A 21986-nucleotide genomic window follows, 5' to 3' on the forward strand; every position below is an offset into this window, starting at 1 on the left:
TCAAGGAGTCCATATCATCAAGGAGTCCACATTATTAAGAAATCCACATCATCAAGGAGTCCACATCATTAACAAGGAGTCCACATTATTAAGAAATCCACATCATCAAAGATTCCATATTAAGGACATCAAAGAGTCCATATCACCATCAAGAAATTCATATCATAAAATCATTAAGAAATCTAATCCATATCATTATCGAGAAGTTAACCTTGTCTAAATCAAAGATTACACATCATTAGTGATGATAAAAGAAATACAAGATACTTATCTTTTGAGAACATGACCGCTCCCTCTTAATCTGTAGCCTTCTTGGATCAAACCTGCAGATCAACCTCACCATCAAGATGTCAAATCTTCTTAAGCATAAGCAATTAATTCATAAGGCCAACCCTAGATAGGGTTATCAATTGATTAGATAGGGTTTTAAATCCAAACCCTGCATTCTTTTAAACTTCATAATTTTCAACATTAGCAATCCCTAGGGCTTACATCTTCAAACCCTTTACTAGGGTTTTGCTAACCCAAAATTTTCAGACTTCAGAACCCTAGATTTTATAGTTTCATCAAATCTCAAATTCTCAACAATAATCTATACAGGCTTTGTCCTCTTAATATTTCTGCCTTGCTAGGATTTGATTTCAATATCCAAGGCTTCATGTTTATCATTCTCAATAATTCTTCAATATCAATCTAGGGTTACAAACCCTAGGAGAGTAACATTTATCCTTGCATTCTTTTCCAACTTCATTGATTTCACTATTAGACCTATGGAGTTGTCCATAATCCCTAGGGCATTCTGGCTCAAACCCTTGCTAGGGTTCACAAAGGCAAGACTTCAAATTAATAATAGACTTTAGGTTTGAAGGACATAACAGATTAATATGCCATCTTCATGAGTTTGGAGCTAAGAGATGCTTATCCAAAATAATATGAGACAATTATACTTACATAGTTCATATCATACTAGATCAGTGTCCTTAAAGAATGCATCTTTCTTTTCACAAGGTCTAGATGTCATCATCATTCGTGCATGAACGCCTTGAAGAAGCATTGTTCTTCTTGGTACCTTTCTTCAATACTTGGCCTTTGATGCAACATCATAACTTCACTTCTCAATGTGTTCTTTTCAAAGCAAGCATTTCAGGGTTTTTAGATTATTTGCCTTCTTTTCTAGGTCTCATATTCAACTTCAATAGTGAGATTACACTGGTCCATTGATTTTTTTTCACTATAGCTTGTCTTTATCATGACTTGGTCAAAACAATTTGGTTATCCATTTGATTTGGTAATTAATCTAATATAGAAACTCGATTATGTGCTTAAATTCTTTAATCTTGAAGATGATCCTTCATCAATAATTCAAAGAAGCTTGACTTGCGATGACCAAATATAGAGACATTGTCACATAGGTTCGATCCTGCATAATTTTTACCACAGCCTTGAATCAAGATTTTATTTCTTAGAGATATACCATATGCCACATGAGCTTGCTCTCTTTATGGCTTCGATTTGCTTCTAAAAGACTTTGAATTGATGATTCCTCATGCCTAGGATTCTCAACCTTATTTGAATATTTTTGGTCCTGGTCAAGAGACATAATAGGAGACCCCTTTGTTGTTTTTTCTAGGGCACAACTAGAACAATATTTTCTTCAATAGGTAATTATTTCTACTGATTAATTTGTCAGTATTTATCCGTTATGCATAACATCATCAAGCAATTACACAGAAGAAAATAACAACTATCAAACATGAAATGAGCAGTAAAATACACAGTGAGATAATGAACAAGAGACACAAAGAATTAGGCTTGAGGCCAGGGCAAAACCCACAAAGGGAAAACCCAAAACTGCTTTCCTTATGAGAGAAAATCCAATGTCCATCAAAATTGTCCACAAACAGAATGATAATCATTATCACTGACTAGAACAATACCAAGAAACAAGCCTCCACATTCTCCACAAATTTTGTCCTCCTTTTCCCTTCTCTAGCTCGTAGAAAACAGAGATTGATGATACAAAAACGAATTCACAAATGAGGAGCAATTGTCACATATATATAGTCATCATAGGGGGTCGAATGGGTGCCTCTAAGGGGCCTAGCCGACCTGTCATTTAGTGGAGCTGACATGTCATCTTTTAGGAGGCAAAATTATAATTTAAATTTTCAATTTCGTCATGATGGAAATACCGACCATGGCTACCGTATTTTTCAACACCCTTTGACAAAGGTCTCAAAGTCAATCTTTCATGTAAATCTCCGGGTTATTGAGAACTTCAACTTTCCTTCTGAGCTAGGTGACATGGTCTTGGATCATGAGAGAGTCGGCTTATTTAGATCAATCAAGTCGGCCTACTTACACACACATACACTCACACATATAAGACACATATTATTTGAATCGGACTTCTCAAATCTTCAGGGATATGCCTTCGGACTTCAAAGATAGATGCCGCAATAGGCTTATAGAAGACACAAGACTTGGCACATTTCTCAGACTTCGAATAGACTTGTTAATTTTAGGTTAACATGTTCTTTGCTTATGACAGTTACTCCAAAGTTCCATATTAGCCCATTTTATTAGCAATCACATAAATCATTATTGACAGTAACTGAGGAAAGAACACAAACGATGAAAGCTGAGGACAAGCCAAGACAAGAGGACACAAAGATATGGTTCAAGCTAGGGAAAAACCCCGAGATGGGGAAAACCCTTGATCAATTCTTCTTCTTATTAATGTCAGAGGTTTAGAGAGAGAGAGAGAGTATAGTCAAAGTTGACTTGTCAATATGGTAGTCAATAGTACTGTCCACATGACAAAGGAGCAGCACAAACAAATCTTAGATTCTGCCTTCAGACAAAAGTGAACAAACTTTTGCCCTAACCAATGATCAAAACGGCTACAACATGGTCTCCAAATGGAGCTCGGTTCAGGGACAAATAGCGCGACATCCTTTGCTGATTGTAATGAACCCAAAACAATCTAATACAGGGTAGTCAAGTCAGATCAAAGTGGTGAGGAATTATGCTGTCAAAGGTCTGCGATTAGGGCTTGAAGACAAGGAGCTCAGGCTGTATATATCTTGTGATAAAAGTTGCAGCCTTCGTTTGTTGAGTAAACTGCTCCAAATCTTGATTTATATGACTGTCTTCCACTGTACTTGCTGCTCCTGGTTAGGGCTTGAGACTCATTGTTATAGCCCTCACAACCCTTCTACAGTTGCGGTCTAACTCTTCTTTACTTTGGTGGTTTAGAACGACTTCCCTAGAAGAGGACAACCCTAGATTAGGCCTACTAGACCCTTCCCAACTGCCCAACATCCTTCCAAACTTCTGCGACACCCTACAACTGTCGTAACAACCTCTTAAGTGAGCTTTACGACCTCCTGCAATAAGGGATACTTGCGACTGCTTGAATATAGGCTCTCCCACACTGTACTATACCCAAAACAACCTTCAAATCTCTCTCCTAGCCTGCAGCCTCCACTTGCACAAATTTAGACCTGAGCCATGACAGGAAAATACTCCAAAATAACAGAAATACCCATGCCTTGTCTTCCTTTCTTTTGCGGTTGCCTCAAAGAAGAAGAAAATGATCACTTGGATGTGTGAAATGAGGTTGAAGACACCTCTATATATACAAAGCGTTGGGGGTTCAAGTGACATGACCATTGGACTTTATGAGCCTACATAGAGGTGACGGCAAGGTTGACCTTGATAATTTACATATGAGTGGGCTTAAATTCCAAAACCTATTTCTCCTTATCCAAATTTGATGATATTTAGGTCGATTTGGTCCTCTGGAAAAGAGGAACTCAATACCATAATTATCTTCTTCAAAAGACTTGCCCAAAGTGGAATTTGGCCCTAGTTTCCAATTTTAACACTCCCTCTCAACTAGGGAGAATTCCACCTACCAATCCATTCATTATCATGCCATCTTATCATCATGAACCATCTATGCATCTCGTCTCAACTCTGCTGAACACTGATATAGATAATGAAGAAGGATTGATCTAGAGTGAGTCATGTTACCCACCACCTTGTGGGTGATATCCCTAGGAGAATTTTTTCTCCATGATGAGCCTTAGCTGGCAGCCAACAACCCCTTGATGCCTCCTACTAGCTCGTTGTGCCATTTCTCTGCCACCTAAGCCAGCCATGTGGTACCTCACCCACCTGTATTGATCATATGTTTGAAGGTGGGCCTCCCGAATTTAAAGGTATGTCTTGTCATTTGGTAATTGAGTATTGGGTTTACTTATCATGGATACTTCTGGGTATGTATTGATGGGGGGATTTGGCACAAAGAGTGAGCTTAGTTTGTGCTCCTGTTCTCTTGATCTCTTTTGGGATTGTTACCCCTGGATCTTAGTCCCGTGGGATCTCCTTTACTGACCATTTGGTTCTAGGGAAGTACTACTTGGGAAACCCCGATTTTGGGTGCGTGGTCCGGTTCTTTTATCCACACATATCACTCCCTTTCCACTCGCTATACCCCCATTCATCGTTTCTCCCACTTGGGTCCACATTCCCATTTTGGGTCCACATAGGGCTAGCCTCCCTACCCTGTTGCCCCCACCTTGGGTCAGGCTTAGAATGATGCCTTAGAGGTTGGAGCAATTAAAAGAAAAAGTGAAAAGCATAAATGGCCACATTTAATAGGAAATTGTACCACAAAATGCAAAAGATGGACGGGACAAAAATAATTAGCACGTGGGCCAACACATGAGCTCTACCCCATCCATGGTCATCACCCTGGTTCCATAGGCCCTAGATGAGCCTCCTCTATCATTCAGGAGCCCATGATTGTCCCAACCCTTGGAGGGCAATGAACCGCCCTACCTGAAAGGGGGTAATCACTGGTATATTATACACATCATGCTCTTGTCCTTTGAGCCTCGAGCAGTTAACTAAGAAATTCATAAAAGGCAAAAGACATATAAAGAAGGGTGGAAAAATCAAGGTCGGGGCACCTCATGTACCACGACTGCTCCCTCCTATACATTATATACCCAGGTGTGGGCTTCCCCTTATTTAGCTACCCCTATGCCCCATTATGTGGCCCACGACTGCCCCCATCATTCCCTATTCCATCTCACCTATTTGTCACTTGTCAACCCCATTAAAAGGATGTACCTTGGACATAATATCCCCTGTAAGGGCTGAAACCACCTAATAAGGTCCTTGGCTAGCCCCCTTTGGAGTTTGGAGACACTAGCACATGCCAAAGCCCACTACAGAATGGCATGCCATTATGAAGTGCCCACTTTGTTATCCATGGTTTGTAAGCTCCTTTACCTGATTATTCTAATGATTGATTGTACTGGAAGTCTACGAGACACATTGGACCTTATGTAGGATTGTAGGTGGTTTCCATTTGGGTTTGGCTTCCATATATGGGATCCTGACCCCCCAGAGGTCCACATTGGCACATGTAGGGTGTGCATAGGAACCATGGGCCTCCACAATAGCAGAAAATGCTCCACAGATCTTCATGGATGTTCAGAGACTACTAGCGATCCACTTTTGAGACGATGGTGACATGATTGGTTCATTATGCCCAACAGGCCCCCACAGGAGCCCAATAGTCTTGGCAGGTGTCCCGACACTTGTACGATGTTATGGCATCATTCATTCCACCACTTGGACCATTGCAGAGGATCTATAGACATCTTTGATTCATATGGAGATGCATGGGGTCATTGATGTGCCCTCAGAGCCATTGAGGGCACCACAGGTCTACTACTTGGAGAACAAGGGGCCACCCCCATGTCCATCATATTCCGAGGAATTTATTCCTCAATATGGCACTTCAGGATGTTATTGAGCCTTTGGAGGGCCCCACGACATGCATACATCATTATTTGCCCCCTTGTGAGGCTTGTTTTTACATTATGAGTTAGTATGGTGGGCTTGTTAGCATTAGGAGTTATTATTTGCACATTATTTTCTCTTTAGGGGCTGATAGGCTAATTTGAACTTAGGGGGCTATATATTGATGTTAGATACATTCATTTGTATCATCACTTGACTTGGGATCTCTCTAGTCTTAGAGAATTTTCACACTTTTTCCTTGGAGGATATTTGTTGGAGATGGATGAATTTTGATGTATGGATTTGGGCTATTTCTCTTATCTTGGAGATTTTTTATGCAAACAAATTTTTCGCTGGATATACTCTATAACGTTGTAATTGCTTTTTATCGTTGTTGTTCTTGTTGCTGCATACTGCTAAAATTAGGGCTAGTTGCTGCATTATTGTAATGTGGAATTGAGCTATGTTTTAGTTATTCATTGTATGGGCCAATGTTATATGAATGAAATGTCTTAGAGATTATTTATCTTGAGAAGCTTGCGTCATTTGTTTTAAAGTATAAATGCTTGAAAGTCGCTTTTCTTTTCTTACTATTTACATTGGATGAAGTTGACTTTCTGGGCCTCCTTGATCAAGAATCCAAGTTCTTACTCATTACCATCCTTAACTCCATATCCCCAAGTGAATTAGGCACTGGTTCCATAAAGGGTGATCATCTCAACCTTCATTTTACCATTTTTCCCCTTTTTCCCAAGTCTAGCCCCATTAGGTCACCTAGGGCATCAATTTCCTTGTAATTGGGCCAAGGAAAAATTTCGATCTCCTCCAGGCTATTGCGCTGGTGGCTCCCTTCCCTCTCCTCCAAATTTGAGGCCATTTTGATGGTGGAATCTATGGGAATCCCAAGCCCTAGCTCTAGGACCGAATTTTGCTTAAGTATCCCCAAGGCTAGACCTTAGTAGGATCAATTCAACCTTTTGAAGTGAATATTCTTGTTTGGTCCTTTCCCCTCACCTTGTCCAGGATAGGAACATCATTGGTTGCTATATTCCATCCGCAAGCTTGGGCTGGGTCCACTTGGCCCCGTGTGGTCCCACTTCTCAATAAAGACTATTTGTCAAAGACCACTTGGGAATCCAAGTTTCCAAGGATTATAGGGATTGAGAAACTCCTTTATAAGCCTATTCTTTCTCCCTCAACCCTCCACTCCTCACCCCTTACCCCTGGTGGATCAAGTCCCTTGCTTAAAGACGAGGTAAGTTCCATTTTTCACTCCATCCTTGGGAAAGGGTTTTCAGGGTCACTCCTCACCTATCCATTGGCATATATCTTACAAAGTGATCCCTACACTAATGGGACTCCTCCCATCGGTGAAAGTTCGTAAAGAGCAGGGAGACTTAGCTGTGGTGACAGTGGGCTAAGCCTCGACCATTTCCCTTGACCGAGTAGTTACCCTCTTAGGAACCCCTTTTAGGTCCCCTGCTGGTTTGAGTGGTAATATTTCTGGCGTTGTTGCCGAGGAGGAAGCAGGTCTACCTCCTTAGTGAATCATTGAGGAATTGATTCATTAACGACATTCTTATTATTCCTCTGGCGACTCCAATCATTGTCAAACCCCTAGTTTGCTTGAAGGTGACAACATTCCTCCTTTAACTAGGGCTGCTGCAAGAAGGAACTGTGAATCATCACCTGTTGGCACTGCTCTCCTTCTTGAATTTGAGAAAGTTAGTGACTCAATTATGAAAATGACGGATACTGCTGCCACTAGCAACAACAAAATGACCAAGAGTCAAAGACATTTGGTTAGTGTATTTTCTCCTTTGAAGCTCGGTAATGATCCCAAACCCTTACCTGAAAAATATGACCGATGGTTACCCAGGTTCAAGGGAGATGCCACTATGAGTGCCCGTGACTTTGTTGAAGAATTTTATTGGAAATTGTCCCCTAGGTTGATCTTCGATGAAGATAGGATCATGATGCTATTTTCCTTATCACTTGAGGGACAAGCTAGAGAATGGTACCTTAGTCTTCCTCTTGGCTGTATCTCTGATTTCGATCAATATGAAGACCTATTCATGAAAAGGTGGTCTTGTAATGCCTAAGGAACCTTCAACATCGAGAAGTTTTATGAGATATCTAAGGGAAGGGAAAACCTACAGAAATTCATTCAAAAGTTTGATAGGGTTGTACGAGATATCCCTGATCACCTAAAGCCTCTCGATGCCAACATCCTTGATAAATTTGTCAAAGCCGTGGGGGTCACCTAACGTATGCCTTAAGAGATAAGAAACCTTCCACATTGGCTAAAGCCAAAGAAAAAGCGATTGAGGTTGAGGAAAACCTTCGTATCTCAAAAATGAATGTTGATGACATCCCTAAAACCAAAACTGAGACCAAGAAGGAGAAACCAAAGGATCAACATGAAGAAACCATCTGGGCTATCCTCAAGAAGATGGACAAACTTAGTGAGGAATTTCATTCACGGGATCGAATTGTTATGAACAAAATCACCGCTTTGGAGAAGGCCCAAAAGTCAAATTTTGTCCCAAAGGGGAAGCCTTTTCCAAGAAAGCAAAGTGATGAAGAAAAACCTAGCTCATCTCAAGTCCCAAACACCTTGGCCCCAACCAATATAGTAGACCAAGACTCTTCCTCTGAAGATGAGCCTTACGAGAGTGATGAGAGTGATGATGATGAAACAGATGAACAAACTAACCTTGTAGAAGCTGATATATTCAACATCTTACTTGGAGGTTCATACACTCACCCCCCCCATCAATGAGGTCACGACCAAAGTTGAAAAAGAAGAGCCTGTCCTAAACAATGATGAGCGTAGTGGAAGATTCAAAGGGGTCCAATATTCCCGAAGAGACCATGGCAAAGACCCTGCAAACTCCAAAGAGCCTAACAAAGAGGAATCTCTTCCCAAGCAAGATCCTCCCAAAAATGTCCCCTCTAAAGAGCCTCCCAAAGAGAAAGCCCTTTCGAGGAATCTTTCGAAAAAAGATTCCCAAAATAAAGTTGAACAAAAAAAGGGCCCTCAAAAGGCAGAAAGCACCAAAAGGAAAGAAAAAGGGAAACATGCTGTGCTTAACATTGACATGGATGCTGCTATTGGAAAGATGACTGTACCTGTCCCTCTAAAGGAGATTGCTAAGCTTCCTGAGCAAGGACAACAAATTAAGAAGTCTCTGGGTTTTGAAGAAGAAGAATTGCTTGAAGACCTGCAAAACATCCACATTCCCGATCATAACCTCGGACATGAACCTTTCATGTTCACTTTGGCTGTCAATGATCTTTACCTCCATAATTGTATGCTCAACTCTAGGGCTTCCGCAAACATCATGCCTTTAATTGTTATGAAGCAATTGGGTCTTAGCTTTACCCGGCCATACAAGAATGTGTGTGGGTTTAACTCCAAACCTGTGGAAGTGGAGGGTCTCATTAAGGATCTTAAGGTTTCTCTAGCTAGAAACCCCGACATATCCATTCTCATGGACATTGTTGTCATTGATATTCATGATGTATGGGGACGCTGCTATCTATGAAATGGAGAGCCGTTGTGGGGGGGCATGTTCAAATGGATCTATCATACACTACCATTCCTCAGTCTGATGGGACCCCTTTCATCCTTCATAGAGAACCTGACTACCTATCACATGTGATTGACCCTGGTCGTTACTATGAAGCACATAACACCGCGAAGCCCTCCCTCATTCTCCCTTCACAAGAGGTCCGTATCCTTAAAAGACCAAACCACAAGCCAAGCAAAAAGTGGAAACCAAAGAAAGAATACAAAGTAGGGGACTTGGTCTTGGTGGACAAAGAGTTAGTTCCTGTCAGGATTCATGGGAAAGTTGGGGATGACTATTACTACATTGCCAAACTCAACGATGAACTTTGGCCTCAACCGGTCAAAATAAGTCGTATCACTCCTTTCCTTGATTCTTGATATTGTACCATATGCATGTTAGAGTAGGATGCATTGCATGATGATTTTTGCATTAGAACTAACTGCATATGATGTTTTTCATGATAGATTAGATTGCATATTATATATATATATATATATATATATATATATATATGATTTGCATATTTTATTAGTTTATGGGCTAACATTAAGCATGGGTGATCATCAGACACTGTGAAAAACATGCTATCTCGTGGCTTTGATCTTTGACATGTGCAGATAACAGGTCTACAGTGACCAAGGGATTGTTGGAGTTCTCGTGACCTCACGTTCGAGCAACCTCGACCACTTCTAAGAGAGATCACGTACCAGTCGGAGCCAGATGTTACCCACCACCTTGTGGGTGATGTCCCCAGGAGAAATTTTTCTCCATGATGAGCCTCAACCTGTAGCCAGCAGCCCCTTGATGCCTCCTACTAGGTCGTTGTTCCATTTCTTTGCCACCTAAGCCAACGATGTGGTCCCTCACCCACCTGTATTGATGGTATGTTTGAAGGTGGGCCTCCTGAATTTAAATGTATGTCTTGTCATTTGGTAATTGAGTATTGGGTTTACTTATCATGGATACTTCTGGGTATGGATTGATGGGGGGATTTGGCGGAAAGTGTGGGCTTAGTTCGTGCTCCTGTTTCCTTGATCTCTTTTGGGATTGTTACCCTTGGATCTTAGTCCCGTGGGATCTCCTTTACTGACCATTTGGTTCTAGGGAAGTACTACTTGGGAAACCCTGATTTTGGGTGCGTGGTCCCGTTCTTTTATCCACACATATCACTCCCTTTCCACTCATTATACCCCCATTCATCTTTTCTCCCACCTGCGTCCACATTCCCATTCTGATCTACAAATATGCCTTCTGCAAGCTGCTGTATGGGCTTTCGTGTGATTCCCTGTTCTACATCTGTGTGGATGTACGATTGTGCTATTATTTTTTGTACGGATGCGTGGAATGACGACGCTACTGCTCTGCAACTCTGTTACCCTATTCCTCCATGCCACTGTTTGCTGTGCGACTATGCGGATGCTGCTATGCTTGCTGCATTGCACGATCTGCTGCCGAGAAATCTGTCCTTTGATCTATGGCTGCTGGGTTTCCTCCCCTTTGCTATTACCAGCTTGCACTCTCCTCCCTTGGATTTGATCTCTAGATGAAAGTCCTCCACCCTTGCTGAGATCTCCCAGTGTTCACTAAGTCTTGTGCTCGCTAATATGTCTTCTCCCTTAGTTCAGCCTTCCTTTTATAAGATTAAATTATTGATTGAATCCACAACCCTAATCTCTAAAGTAATTGACGGTTGAGATTAGATCTCAACATCACTTGAGATCAATGGTTGAGATTCATCTAATTCACTAATGTGGTAACCTTTGCATTTTATTAGATTAAACTCCCTTTTCTCATAAAAAATTACTTTAATTAAATTAATTTGCTAAGGTTAAGAGTCAATTAGATGATTTCCACATTTTTAGACACTTAGACCTGTGTGCAAGTACCTGTCTGAGTTACAAACATCAACATGAATTTCTAGGCTGGTGATTTTTTCGATATTGACTCTTGATATTTCCCAAAATATTTCAATTTTTTTATAACATTTTAATATCACATTTTTTTGAAAAAGCTACAAGAAAGCTGTTTTTGGGAGGCATGGACATTGTGAAAAGTCACCACATGGGCTCTAAATTGCCAATGTTTGCAACACTGGGCCACACTACTTAAAAGTTTAAAACCATCTGCAGAAGAATATCTTGCGAATGTTCTTTTTTATTCTAGCCAAAAACTCCCTAATTTGGTTTGTGCATACCAATTTCCAAAGAAATGCACTTTTCAGTTGGTTTCAAAGAGTCTTTATTTAGCACAATAAGATATTCATGGTAACTATCTTATGGTATGTGTGAATTTATCACTTTATATATTGTGTATGCTCAGGTAGCAGCATTGGCAATGGAAGATATGCTCGCATGGATGCAGGAAGGTGGCCAGGAAAGTATTTAAAATACTTCAGGATTCTGATGGTGTAAAGTCAAAGCTGTTTATATGATGTTTACAAAGTTCTGGTTCTACTGATTCTTTGTTGCATTTTCACAGGTAGGCATCTTTGATGCAACAAATAGTACACGTCAGCGTCGAAATATGTTAATGAAGATGGCTGAAGGAAAATGCAAGGTAATCTATTTATGCAGTATTGATGACGTGCTGTACTTTGGTACAGCCCACAAATATGATCACAGTGAAAATTCTTAATGGAGGATATATCACGCCAAGATTAAGAAGTAAATAAGAAAAAGGATAACTTGAAAAGCACATACTATTAAGAATTCTCTTAGATTATGCTTCCATTTAAATATATTATTGTCCAACCCTGACAGCCAAAGAGAAGTTGCAAATTAAAATATTTTAAATGACTGGTCAATAAGTTGTCAAGAACTGGTCGAGTCGCAAATTGCCAGTTACTGAGGACTCAAAAGGCAAGTTCATAATTTGGAAAGACCACTGTATCCCAGTTCTCCGGAGTCATCCCCAAGTATTGGTAACCTTGAAAATCAGGAAGGAACCCCCACTTAACCCTAGAAATGGAGATGAAACAGTACAAATTATAAACACATTTTAGGGCTAGATTTAAGAGTTGCATTACTTTGGGTAAACATTGTTAAAATTGGCGGAATACTAATGGTGCATTGTATTTGCAGACCTTTATGGCAGATAAGATAAATGTATTAATGTCCGGCAATGACCACTGAAGTAGGTCAGTAGGACTGTTAGGTACAATTATGTCAATACAAAACGGGAGCGCTAAAGCATCTCCCATGTAAAATATTAAAAACAAGAAGCAGAAAGTAAAAACATAATTGAGATCCTATCTAAAACTTAGGGAACCAACTTCAAAAATGAATAGGTGATATAGGGGAAAGATGTACATGGTGAGTGTGTCACAAGTCTATGGCACTAGTGGTAGGATGCTACTGTAGTTCACTAGAATGATCTCTCCTACCTTCTGAGGAAAAATGTAGGAAACTCGAAATAGATGTCTGAATGGAAGAAGAAACAAAGAGGAGTTGGAGTGAGTGATGTGATGATGTCTAAAAGGAGGGTCCTATTGCTGTGCTCAAGTAGATCTCCTCTAGTATTTGATCTATCTACTAATATGAGGTTTGGTCTAACGATGCCGCTGTGGTATCATGGAGGTAGAAATAGTGTCCCATGGCCTCACTGATATGGTATCATCTCTATCCATTTGGCGCTTGGTGCCCCTAGTTAGGAGCACCATAAAAAAGAAAGTGATTCACTGGTCAGGTGCTTGTTCAAGATGCAGCGTAGCTGGAGGATAGAAGAGTGGACATGGAGGACCTTATACATGTATAAGGCTAGGCATCTCTAGTCAGGGCACCTAAAAAAGCTACCAAGCATATAATGTTCTATGGAAAGACAATGAAACTGTCCTCGATTCTCGTACTAGAGTGAATAGTGCTAAGCGGAGGATGAAGTTCTCCTTCGGTTCAATCTCTCAGAGATGGCATAGCTGACATATCTTGTCACAATCCAGAATCTATGACAACTTCTTTTAAATTTGTCTAGGGGATCTAATGGTGGTGTGCAATGGGGTTGAACATTGAGCCCATCTCTTATAACCTTGAAGTGCTCAACATAGAAGACCACCTTTGGATGTAGGCCACCTTGAGGGTTTATCCAAGTGGCTTATACAATTTTCCTATAGATATCCTATTGGATGATTGTGTTTATCTCTTGTTTGGTAGATAGGAGTTGGCTGGGTGCACAAAGAGAATATCTAAATAGAGGGAACTGGTCCATCGTAATACCAACAAATGCTTAAGAGAAATGAGACCCTTACGTACCAACATTGAGACTGAATCGGAGAACTCGCTGATCCAATGGATTCTTTTGAGCAGTAGGCCAAGTATAGTTATGAATCTCGTCCCCTTGCTATATTTTTTTTGAAGGCGGTGTAGGAGTGAGATGATTTTGAACACTCTCTCAAACCTGAAGTGGTAAGCACCAAACTATGCAAGGATGATGTGCTGAGGAACTGTCTACTTGCATCTAATGATGCAGTAGAGGCAAATGATTTGTACTCTATCTGCCGAAAACCAATCAGACTCTAGTAGACCAGGTCCCCAAACCTTTCAATTATATAGAATTGTGGGCTGGACAAGAGTGTCCATGAGTGAGATCTTGGACCATATGTCTTAAAAATGGTTTTAGAAGTACTGCCTCTCAAGAACAGACAAGGAACCAAGACATGGGGATGAAGTGCATGTTGCAAACTAAAGTGAGGATTTGTGAACAATGCCCATATGTAGGTATATGCTTTAGTGATCTCGATAATGATCTTCTCCAATTTGTTGAAGATCATGGCCAAGTTGATCGTCAACTGACGGAGGTCACAAAAGAGGGTTAGGGAATCCAACTATCTCTGCAAACCTTTGGGGGATATGGCTATAAAGAATCAAGGTCGCATTATCCGTAAATAGGAGGATAGAAATCATGACGTTGTGGAGAAGGCACCCATCTCCATCTTGGGTGTGCTCATGCAAGGATTCCAGGTCGTCAATATAAATCCCAAACAATGTAGGGGATAGGGGAAACCCTGTTTGACCCCAGTGGTATTTCAGTTGAAAGCTGATATCCTGTGTGCTATGCTAGTTTTTGTAGCATCAGATGGTGTTCTAGTCTCAAACTTTGTGGAGAGGCTAAAACATATGAAATTTCCAGAACCCAGAAATCGTTTCTGGAAATTCCACCTAGAGGCAACTCAATTAAATTAATTGATTGATAATTGAAAAAATGCCTAAGTCTAACTTAGGGAAATCAATTAGTTAATGGGAATTAATTGATAAAGGTGAGAATTCTCTAGAAACTCACATGGACTCAGAGATGATCTTAGCCATTGATGAGGTTTTATTCATGGCCGTTGGTGAGCCAACGAGAGATTATAAGAGGAGGTCGATGGGGTTGGAGTAAAATACACTTGCGAGGTCAAGTTCCTTGGCAGATCGAGCTATCTAGCTACAAAGGTTGAGCAGGGAATAATTTGTCCGTCTCAACCTCTCGACTTTACCGTGTATCCCGCCATTACCGGTCAAGGGATTACTAGACCTACGAGATCACCACCCGTTGGGCTTTACCATGCATCCTGCCATTACCACTCAAGGGATTCCTAGGCCCAATCAAGGGTATTCACCTCTGAGCTTTACCCTGTATGGCGCCATTACTGGTCAAGGGATTACTTGGTTCAATTGAGGTGTTCACAACTAGGCTTTACTGTGTTTTCCGTCCTAGGATTCCTAGGCCTTGTGAATAATCCGAGACCACCCACTTAGCTTCGATTCCATCCGGCAATAGCTCAACCAAATACAAGAGAGAACCGTTGCACCGATTTTCTCGCATTGTGTTTTTCCGAGGACAATTGTCCAAAAATAATTGTGTCAATTTTGTTGTGTGTGTGCTAACATTTTCTCAGTTTCTAGCATTTTATTTTCTGCAACGTTTTTATGATGAATAATTTCTAGTTGCTGCAATAGATTAAAAATATCACATGGTATCAAAGCTAGTTTGAAACTTTGATTAGACGGGAAGCTTAGAGACGAAAGGAAGAAATCGTCCAAATTCAAAGGGAGTCTGCTAGGTCGATTTCTAGGTTTGCATGGGTCCTAGCCAAGCAGTGCGAATTGTTGGACAGGGGTTCGATTTCCAGAGGTAGGTGGGCATAAATGTTCGAACTTGTTCGAAAGTGATTCCAGCGGGCAACAACTGAGAAGATTAGTATTTTTCGCAAAGAAGATTCTTGATTTGGGTGCAATTGTTTTTGCAGTAGTCTTGTAGTAGCAGAATCAGTGTCATGTGGAAGAGAAAGTGCACACACTAAGGGATTTTTCTCAGAGGGTTTCCAGTTTCAGTCTTGAAGGAAATCCAAAATTTCCAGTTGCAGAAGGTCCTGCGAGTTTGCTAGATTAGCTAGTTCGAGTTGCTGAGATTGTAGTTTGTGTGCTAGTTTCTAGAATAAGACATCCGGAAGGCTGAGCGAGTAGTCTTAGAGAGTAGCTTAAGGCAGAGCGAGGCAACTGTAGCAGTTTTGCACATTCCAAGAGGGAGTGCGAATTGTAGAGCAGGTAGTTGAGCAGGAGATTCCTATTTATTTTCCCAGTTTTGTTGGTTTTGTAGAAAATGGCCTCAGCAGGGCTTAGAGATCAGGACAAATTGGATGGTGCATCCAACTACATTATTTGGAAGGCCAGGATCACCTTTTTGCTAGATGAATAGGGTTTGAAGATGTATGCAGAAAGAGTTGTAGCAGAACTTACAGACCAACAGTGACTAGAGAATTTTAGGAAGGAAATGGCCAAGGTAAAGTGGTTGATCCTTGTTTTAGTTCAGGATCATATAGTCTCATACTTAGCAGCCAAGAATGTAACACCCTCCTCCCACATTTACTCAACTTAACCAGTCCACTGGGGTAAACATGTGATGAGAGGCTACTAGGATGTGATTCAACTCCCCATGTACAGTTAAGGAAGTGGAACTGACAAAACCAAGCCAATCTGACCTTCCCTAGGAGCTACGGGCCCTTCATGAGGCAACCAACCCTTCCAAGTGCTTAACCCCCTAGACAACTTGACATTTTATTGATTTGTACCCTTAGCTGCTCCCATGACACGCCATGCATGCGAGTGAGACCTTCCAGTCGCTCCCACAACAAGGCATGCCAACGATCGTAGACTTTTTGAGCTAGTTCTGAGCCAACGACCTTGGATTCTGAGCCGCTTTTTTCAGGGCTAGGTTTCAGGCCACTGCCCAGAACATCATGAAACCTTCAGAAATGATAAATAACAATGGAATAAGGCTACTAATGCAATCATAAGTACAAGTACTGATCTGACCCCAACTAGCCATGACAAACATTTCGTCAAACATGTCACAAATATGTAATCTACAGGTCATAACAACAAATCTGAGCATAGGGGTCTCATACTTATCTGAGATTCATAAAGAAGCATTGTTTCCTTATCAAAATAGCTGCATTATCATCTATTAGGTCATATATTCATTGTACATTCATTTTTAATCAAAACATGATGAGAGCCATACATCAAGTTTGTCATAAAACATACTCATAACCAGCATATAACCAACAGAAATAACAAGGATATAACAACCATAAAAATCACATATGAACTAGTACATTTACACATGAAATACCAAGGAGAATGAGCTCTTATTAATGAATGCATAAGCCAACCAGGTTTGGGACTTCCATGAACCACCCAACCATAGATTGGGCTGAACCAAATCTTTTTTTTAGCCAATCACCCCCGTGCCATATTCCAACCATGAATGTGGGACTCACAACAAAACCAACCAGGGCTTCTTTAGGCTTTACCATATATCCCGCCAAGAGATTCCTAGGCCCGAACCCTCATCAATACAACCAAGCTTTACTGCAATCCCCACTGGATCAATAGGCCCTAAACAAGCATGGATGCCTCCAGATCTCACTACCTAAACCGTGAGGAATTTGTCTGTCTCAACCACTCAAATTTGTTGTGTATCTTGCCATTACCGGTCAAGGAATTCAAAAGCCTACAAGATCACCACCCTCTAGGCTTTACCCTGTATCTTGCCATTATCGGTAAAGGGATTCCTAGGCTCATTTGAGGTGTTCACAACTAGGCTTTACTGTGTATCCCATCCCGAGATTTCTAGGCCTTGTGAATAATCTTGAGTCCACCCCACTCAGCGTCGATTCCATCTGGTAATCCAGCTCAACCAAATATAAGAGAACGCCCCACACCATGGCTATCCAGAAATAGTAAGGCAAGGCTGAAAAACACTGTCACGCTTGGAGAAACCTATGCTAGTGACAACAAGAGAACCAAATACACATATGCATGTACCATGCATGCCAAATATAGCAAGGATATCACACATGCAATTCGATACCTACAAGTAATCCCGCTGTAGCCACTTGATCCTGCTCTTCCTTGCTTGATCTTTGCTTCCCTTTGCCTTCTTTTTCCTTCCTTTGCTTTCCTTGATCCAATGCTAGAGTGCTTCAAGAATGTTTTAAGTGTCCAAGAGTGAGAGAGAGAGATCCAAAAATTAACTGACAAAAGGTACCAACTGATCCTCAGAAACATTTTTATTAACAAGGCCTCTATTTTCTTCATTTTCCATTATTTTCCTTCATTTTCCTCCTCACATGCAACTTGTGACCTTTCACCTTCCTTTTCTCCTAATTTCCATTATTTTCATAAATAAAATGCCAATTAATGCCACTTTGCCTTTCCAAAGCCTTTGCTAATTTTCTTTAGCCATAATAGACCAAATGAACACCCACACTAGGATGTTTTGCCCAACATTTAGCTTGGAATACCTATCCCATGACCTTGGTTATTATTTTGCCTCTATTAACTTTATTACATCGAATTTTGACCAAGATTATTACAGAACCTTCCCCCTTTGGGGTGTTGGAATTTCTAAGTTTGACACGTTAGAAACCTTTCATGTACTTTACTGATTTATTCCTACCTACCTGTTTTATTAATTAACAAGTTATTTACCATGTAAATACTGGAAATAAATACAAGTACATGCTCAACACATTACAGATCATCAATTGAAGGAAATAGAAACAAGCACACAAGTGACACCGTTGTTTTTGGACTAATGTCCCCGGAAAAACCGAATGCGGGAAAACCGGTGCAACTATCTGAGGGTTTGATTTATTAAGCAGTTTCAAAATACAATCTGGGTGCTAAATCTGACTTACCCAACAGAGAAAAATCTCGACAGTAGCACCTCTCTACTCAGAAGTAGATATTCCGGTTGAAACCCCGGATAAACACTCCGGCAGCTCCACAGCTCCAATTTGCCCCACGAAACCGCAACGTCAGCCTCTAGGGACCGCGTTAGGCTCTCTCAGCAGTTACGACTGTTCCGACTTCTGCCCTTTGTGTCAGCTTTCGTGGCTGTTCCGGCAGTTCCCGACAGTTCCGACTGTTCCCAGCAGTTTCGACTTTTGCCCTCTGCGTCAGCAGTTCCCTGCTGTTTCGGTAGTTCCGGCTATTCCTGGTAGTTCCGACTTTTGCCCTCTGCGTCAGCTTTCCCAGTTGCTGCACTGATCCTCTCGGCACTATCTCTGCCTCTCTGCTTCTGTAATCACCGCCCCTCAGCTGCAACTCCAGATCACTCTCTCAAGTTTCTCAGCAAACCCAACCCCAGAAAGTCGAAACCTTGATCTCTTGGTGTGTTTTCCAAGTGACCCTCAAGTCTCCTCGTATACTTTTCTTGTTGACAAATCAATAGCTGAGATTAAGTCCCCAATCAACGGCTAAGATTAGATCTGGATTGATCCATGACTTTTGGACCATTCTAACACAGTTTTATATTAATTCACATTAATATTTTAATTTCCCTAAGTTTAGACTTAGGGACTCCATTAAAAATATTAATTATTTTAATATCTCCCAAATTGTTTAGAATCTGCCCAAACCCTTTCTGGGTATTGGAGATCTCATGTGCCTTAGCCTCTCCACCAATTTTCGTGGCTAGATCACATCCGATGCTACCCCAAATCAACACTCCCTCTTAGCGAGGACTGTGCTCTAGTAATACTCCTCATTGAGCATCACTCTAATCATCCGGCATCAGTCCCTGTGCTGATGCTAGGCCTGCTGCCCAACATCCTCTGCACTACTGCATCTTGTACTGCTACCCATGGCCCTGCCACTACCACTGCTGCATCCGTACTGCAACTCCCTCTGCATCTGTGTTGCTGCCCATGGCCCTGCCACTACCACTGCTGCATCTGCACTGCAACCCCTCTCATCATGCTGCATCGTGTTGCCCATATCACTGCCGCTGCTAACTTCTGCACTGCAACTCAGCTACTGAGAAGTAAGTAACTGATTTCCCAACTCTGACATCTTTGTCTGGCTAGAGACACTCCCGATGTTGAAGCTCCCTTTATCACTGACAAGTGCTCCCTCTTTGACCTCTGCTCTGCTGCAACAACTCCCTGCATCTCACACCGCTGCACACCTCTCTGTGCCATCCTACATTGGTGCAATACTCCCGTGCCTCTCGCACTGTTATAGCCTCCTAGCCTCGCGCTGTCCTGGGAATCCTGCACTGTAGCTCCCTTTGTCGCTCCATCCGCATCCGTCTCTACTGACATCGCCAGTACTGCTACTCCTCTTCGGGGCTCCCGTAGCAAGGTCTAATCGAAGACGCTGCGTACCTCGATGATCCTACCCCTCATCGCTTGTAGTCCGCCTAATTACAGCTCGATGTTTCCCCACTTCTTCTGAAGTGGCACATGAGCATTCATGACACACAGAACAGACAGGATCTTGGCCTTCCAGATGACAAAGTTGGACATCCCGTCCAGCTTGTCCTGATCCCTCAGCCCATTCATGGCCATCTCTCTGCTCTTCTCTGTCGACTCCTCCGAGTCTCTCTACTTCCCGCTTGGAAGTTCTTGGTTCGACTCCTGCTGAGTCTACTTCCCTTCTGGAAGTTCTCTGTTCGACTCCTGCTGAGTCTACTTCCAGGCTGGAAGTTCTTTGTTCGACTCCTACTGAGTCTACTTCCTGTCTGGAAGTTCTTTGTTCGACTCTTGCTGAGTCTACTTTCCATCTTGAAGTTCTTTGTTCGACTCTTGCTGAGTCTACTTTCCATCTCGAAGTTCTCTGTTCGACTCCTGCTGAGTCTCTCTACTTTCTGCCTGGAAGTTCTCGGTTCGACTCCTGCTGAGTCTCTCTACTTCCCGTCTAGAAGTTCTCGGCTCAACTCCTTCGAGTTTCTCTACTTCTCGTCTGGAAGTTCTCTTTTGGACTCCCTCTGAGTCCCGACTTCACTCTTGGAAATCCTTCTATCAACCGTCAAGTTGCCCCTCTCTGATCGTCTGTGCAACTGCAACACTGATTCGGATTCCTTGGCTAAAAATCCACCTCGGCAACAACTCCCTCTACCTTGGTCTTGCCCTGTTAGGTACTGTTCTGACTACAGTACCCCACCAGCTCCACTTTTCAACTTATCCACAGCCTCCTAAACCCCAACAAACTGAACGTTAGAGCTCCTAGGCTCTGCGCAATCCCAGCACCAGCAAACCAGCTTCCTCAGTCAACTCCCTCAGTGCTCCTGGCCTCTACGTGGCTTTGCGTGAGCCTGTCTTTGCCTACCTCAGCCTCTGCATAGCCTCTTCTTGGCTCAATCTTGATGATGCAGGCACTGCGTCACCCCTTTCTTGCTGCTACTCTGCTAGGAACAACTTCTGTCACTCGAGATCGCTGTTTTCTGCTGTTGCTGCTCTTACTTGGTTGATGTCCTCAGTTCTCCTGTGATTTGCAACCATGCTCTGGTTACCATGTTGGAATTTCTAAGTTTGACATGTTAGAAACCCTTCATGTACTTTACTGATTTATTCCTACCTACTTGTTCTATTAATTAACAAGTTATTTACCATGTAAATACTGGAAATAAATACAAGTACATGCTCAACACATTACAAATCATCAATTGAAGGAAATAGAAACAAGCACACAAGTGACACTGTTGTTTTTGGACTAATATCCCCGGAAAAACCCAATGCGGGAAAACCGATGCAGCTATTTGAGGGTTTGATTTATTACGCAGTTTCAGAATACAATTTAGGTGCCAAATCTGGCTTACCCAACAGAGGAAAATCTCGGCAGTAGCACCTCTCTACTCGGAAGCAGATATTCCGGCTGAAACCCCAGATAAACACTCTGGTAGCTCCACAGCTCCAATATGCCCCACGAAACCCTAGCGTTAGCCTCTAGGGACTGCGTCAGGCTCTCTTGGTAGTTCTGGTTGTTCCCGGCAGTTCCGGCTTCTGCCTTCTCTGTCAGCTTTCCCGGCTGTTTCGGCAGTTCTCGGCAGTTCCGATTGTTCCCAGCAATTCCGGCGTCTGCCCTCTGTGTCAACTTTCCCGGCAGTTCTGGCAGTTCTTGGCAGTTTCGGCTTTTGCCCTCTGCGTCAACTTTCTTGGCTGCTGTGTTGATCCTCCTGACACTATCTCTGCCTCTCTGCGTCAACTTTCCTGGCTGCTGCGCTGATCCTCCCGACACTATCTCTACCTCTCTGCTTCTGTATTCACCGCCCCTCAACTGCAACTCCAGATCACTCTCTCAACTCTCTCAGCAAACCCAACCCCAAAAAGTT

At 42.0% G+C, this 21986-nt stretch overlaps 1 protein-coding gene across 4 annotated transcripts in view; it reads left to right on the forward strand.

Moving 5' to 3' along the window:
- F2KP (fructose-2,6-bisphosphatase) overlaps nt 1-21986 on the forward strand; it is a 420497-nt gene that overhangs the window by 198755 nt on the left and 199756 nt on the right. For 3 of the 4 annotated variants that reach the window (XM_089378232.1, XM_089378231.1, XM_089378235.1), the window contains 2 exons: nt 11715-11772; nt 11878-11951. The exons of the other annotated variant lie outside the window; for it this stretch is intronic. In XM_089378232.1, coding sequence (XP_089234358.1) covers nt 11715-11772; nt 11878-11951 — 132 coding nt within the window. The remainder of the gene's footprint in view (nt 1-11714; nt 11773-11877; nt 11952-21986) is intronic. 4 annotated transcript variants of the gene reach the window in all.

This window comes from Pinus tabuliformis, chromosome J (genome assembly GCF_031772625.1).
Source record: "Pinus tabuliformis cultivar Carrire ecotype Pingquan chromosome J, CPIR1, whole genome shotgun sequence".
NCBI lineage: Eukaryota > Viridiplantae > Streptophyta > Pinopsida > Pinales > Pinaceae > Pinus > Pinus tabuliformis.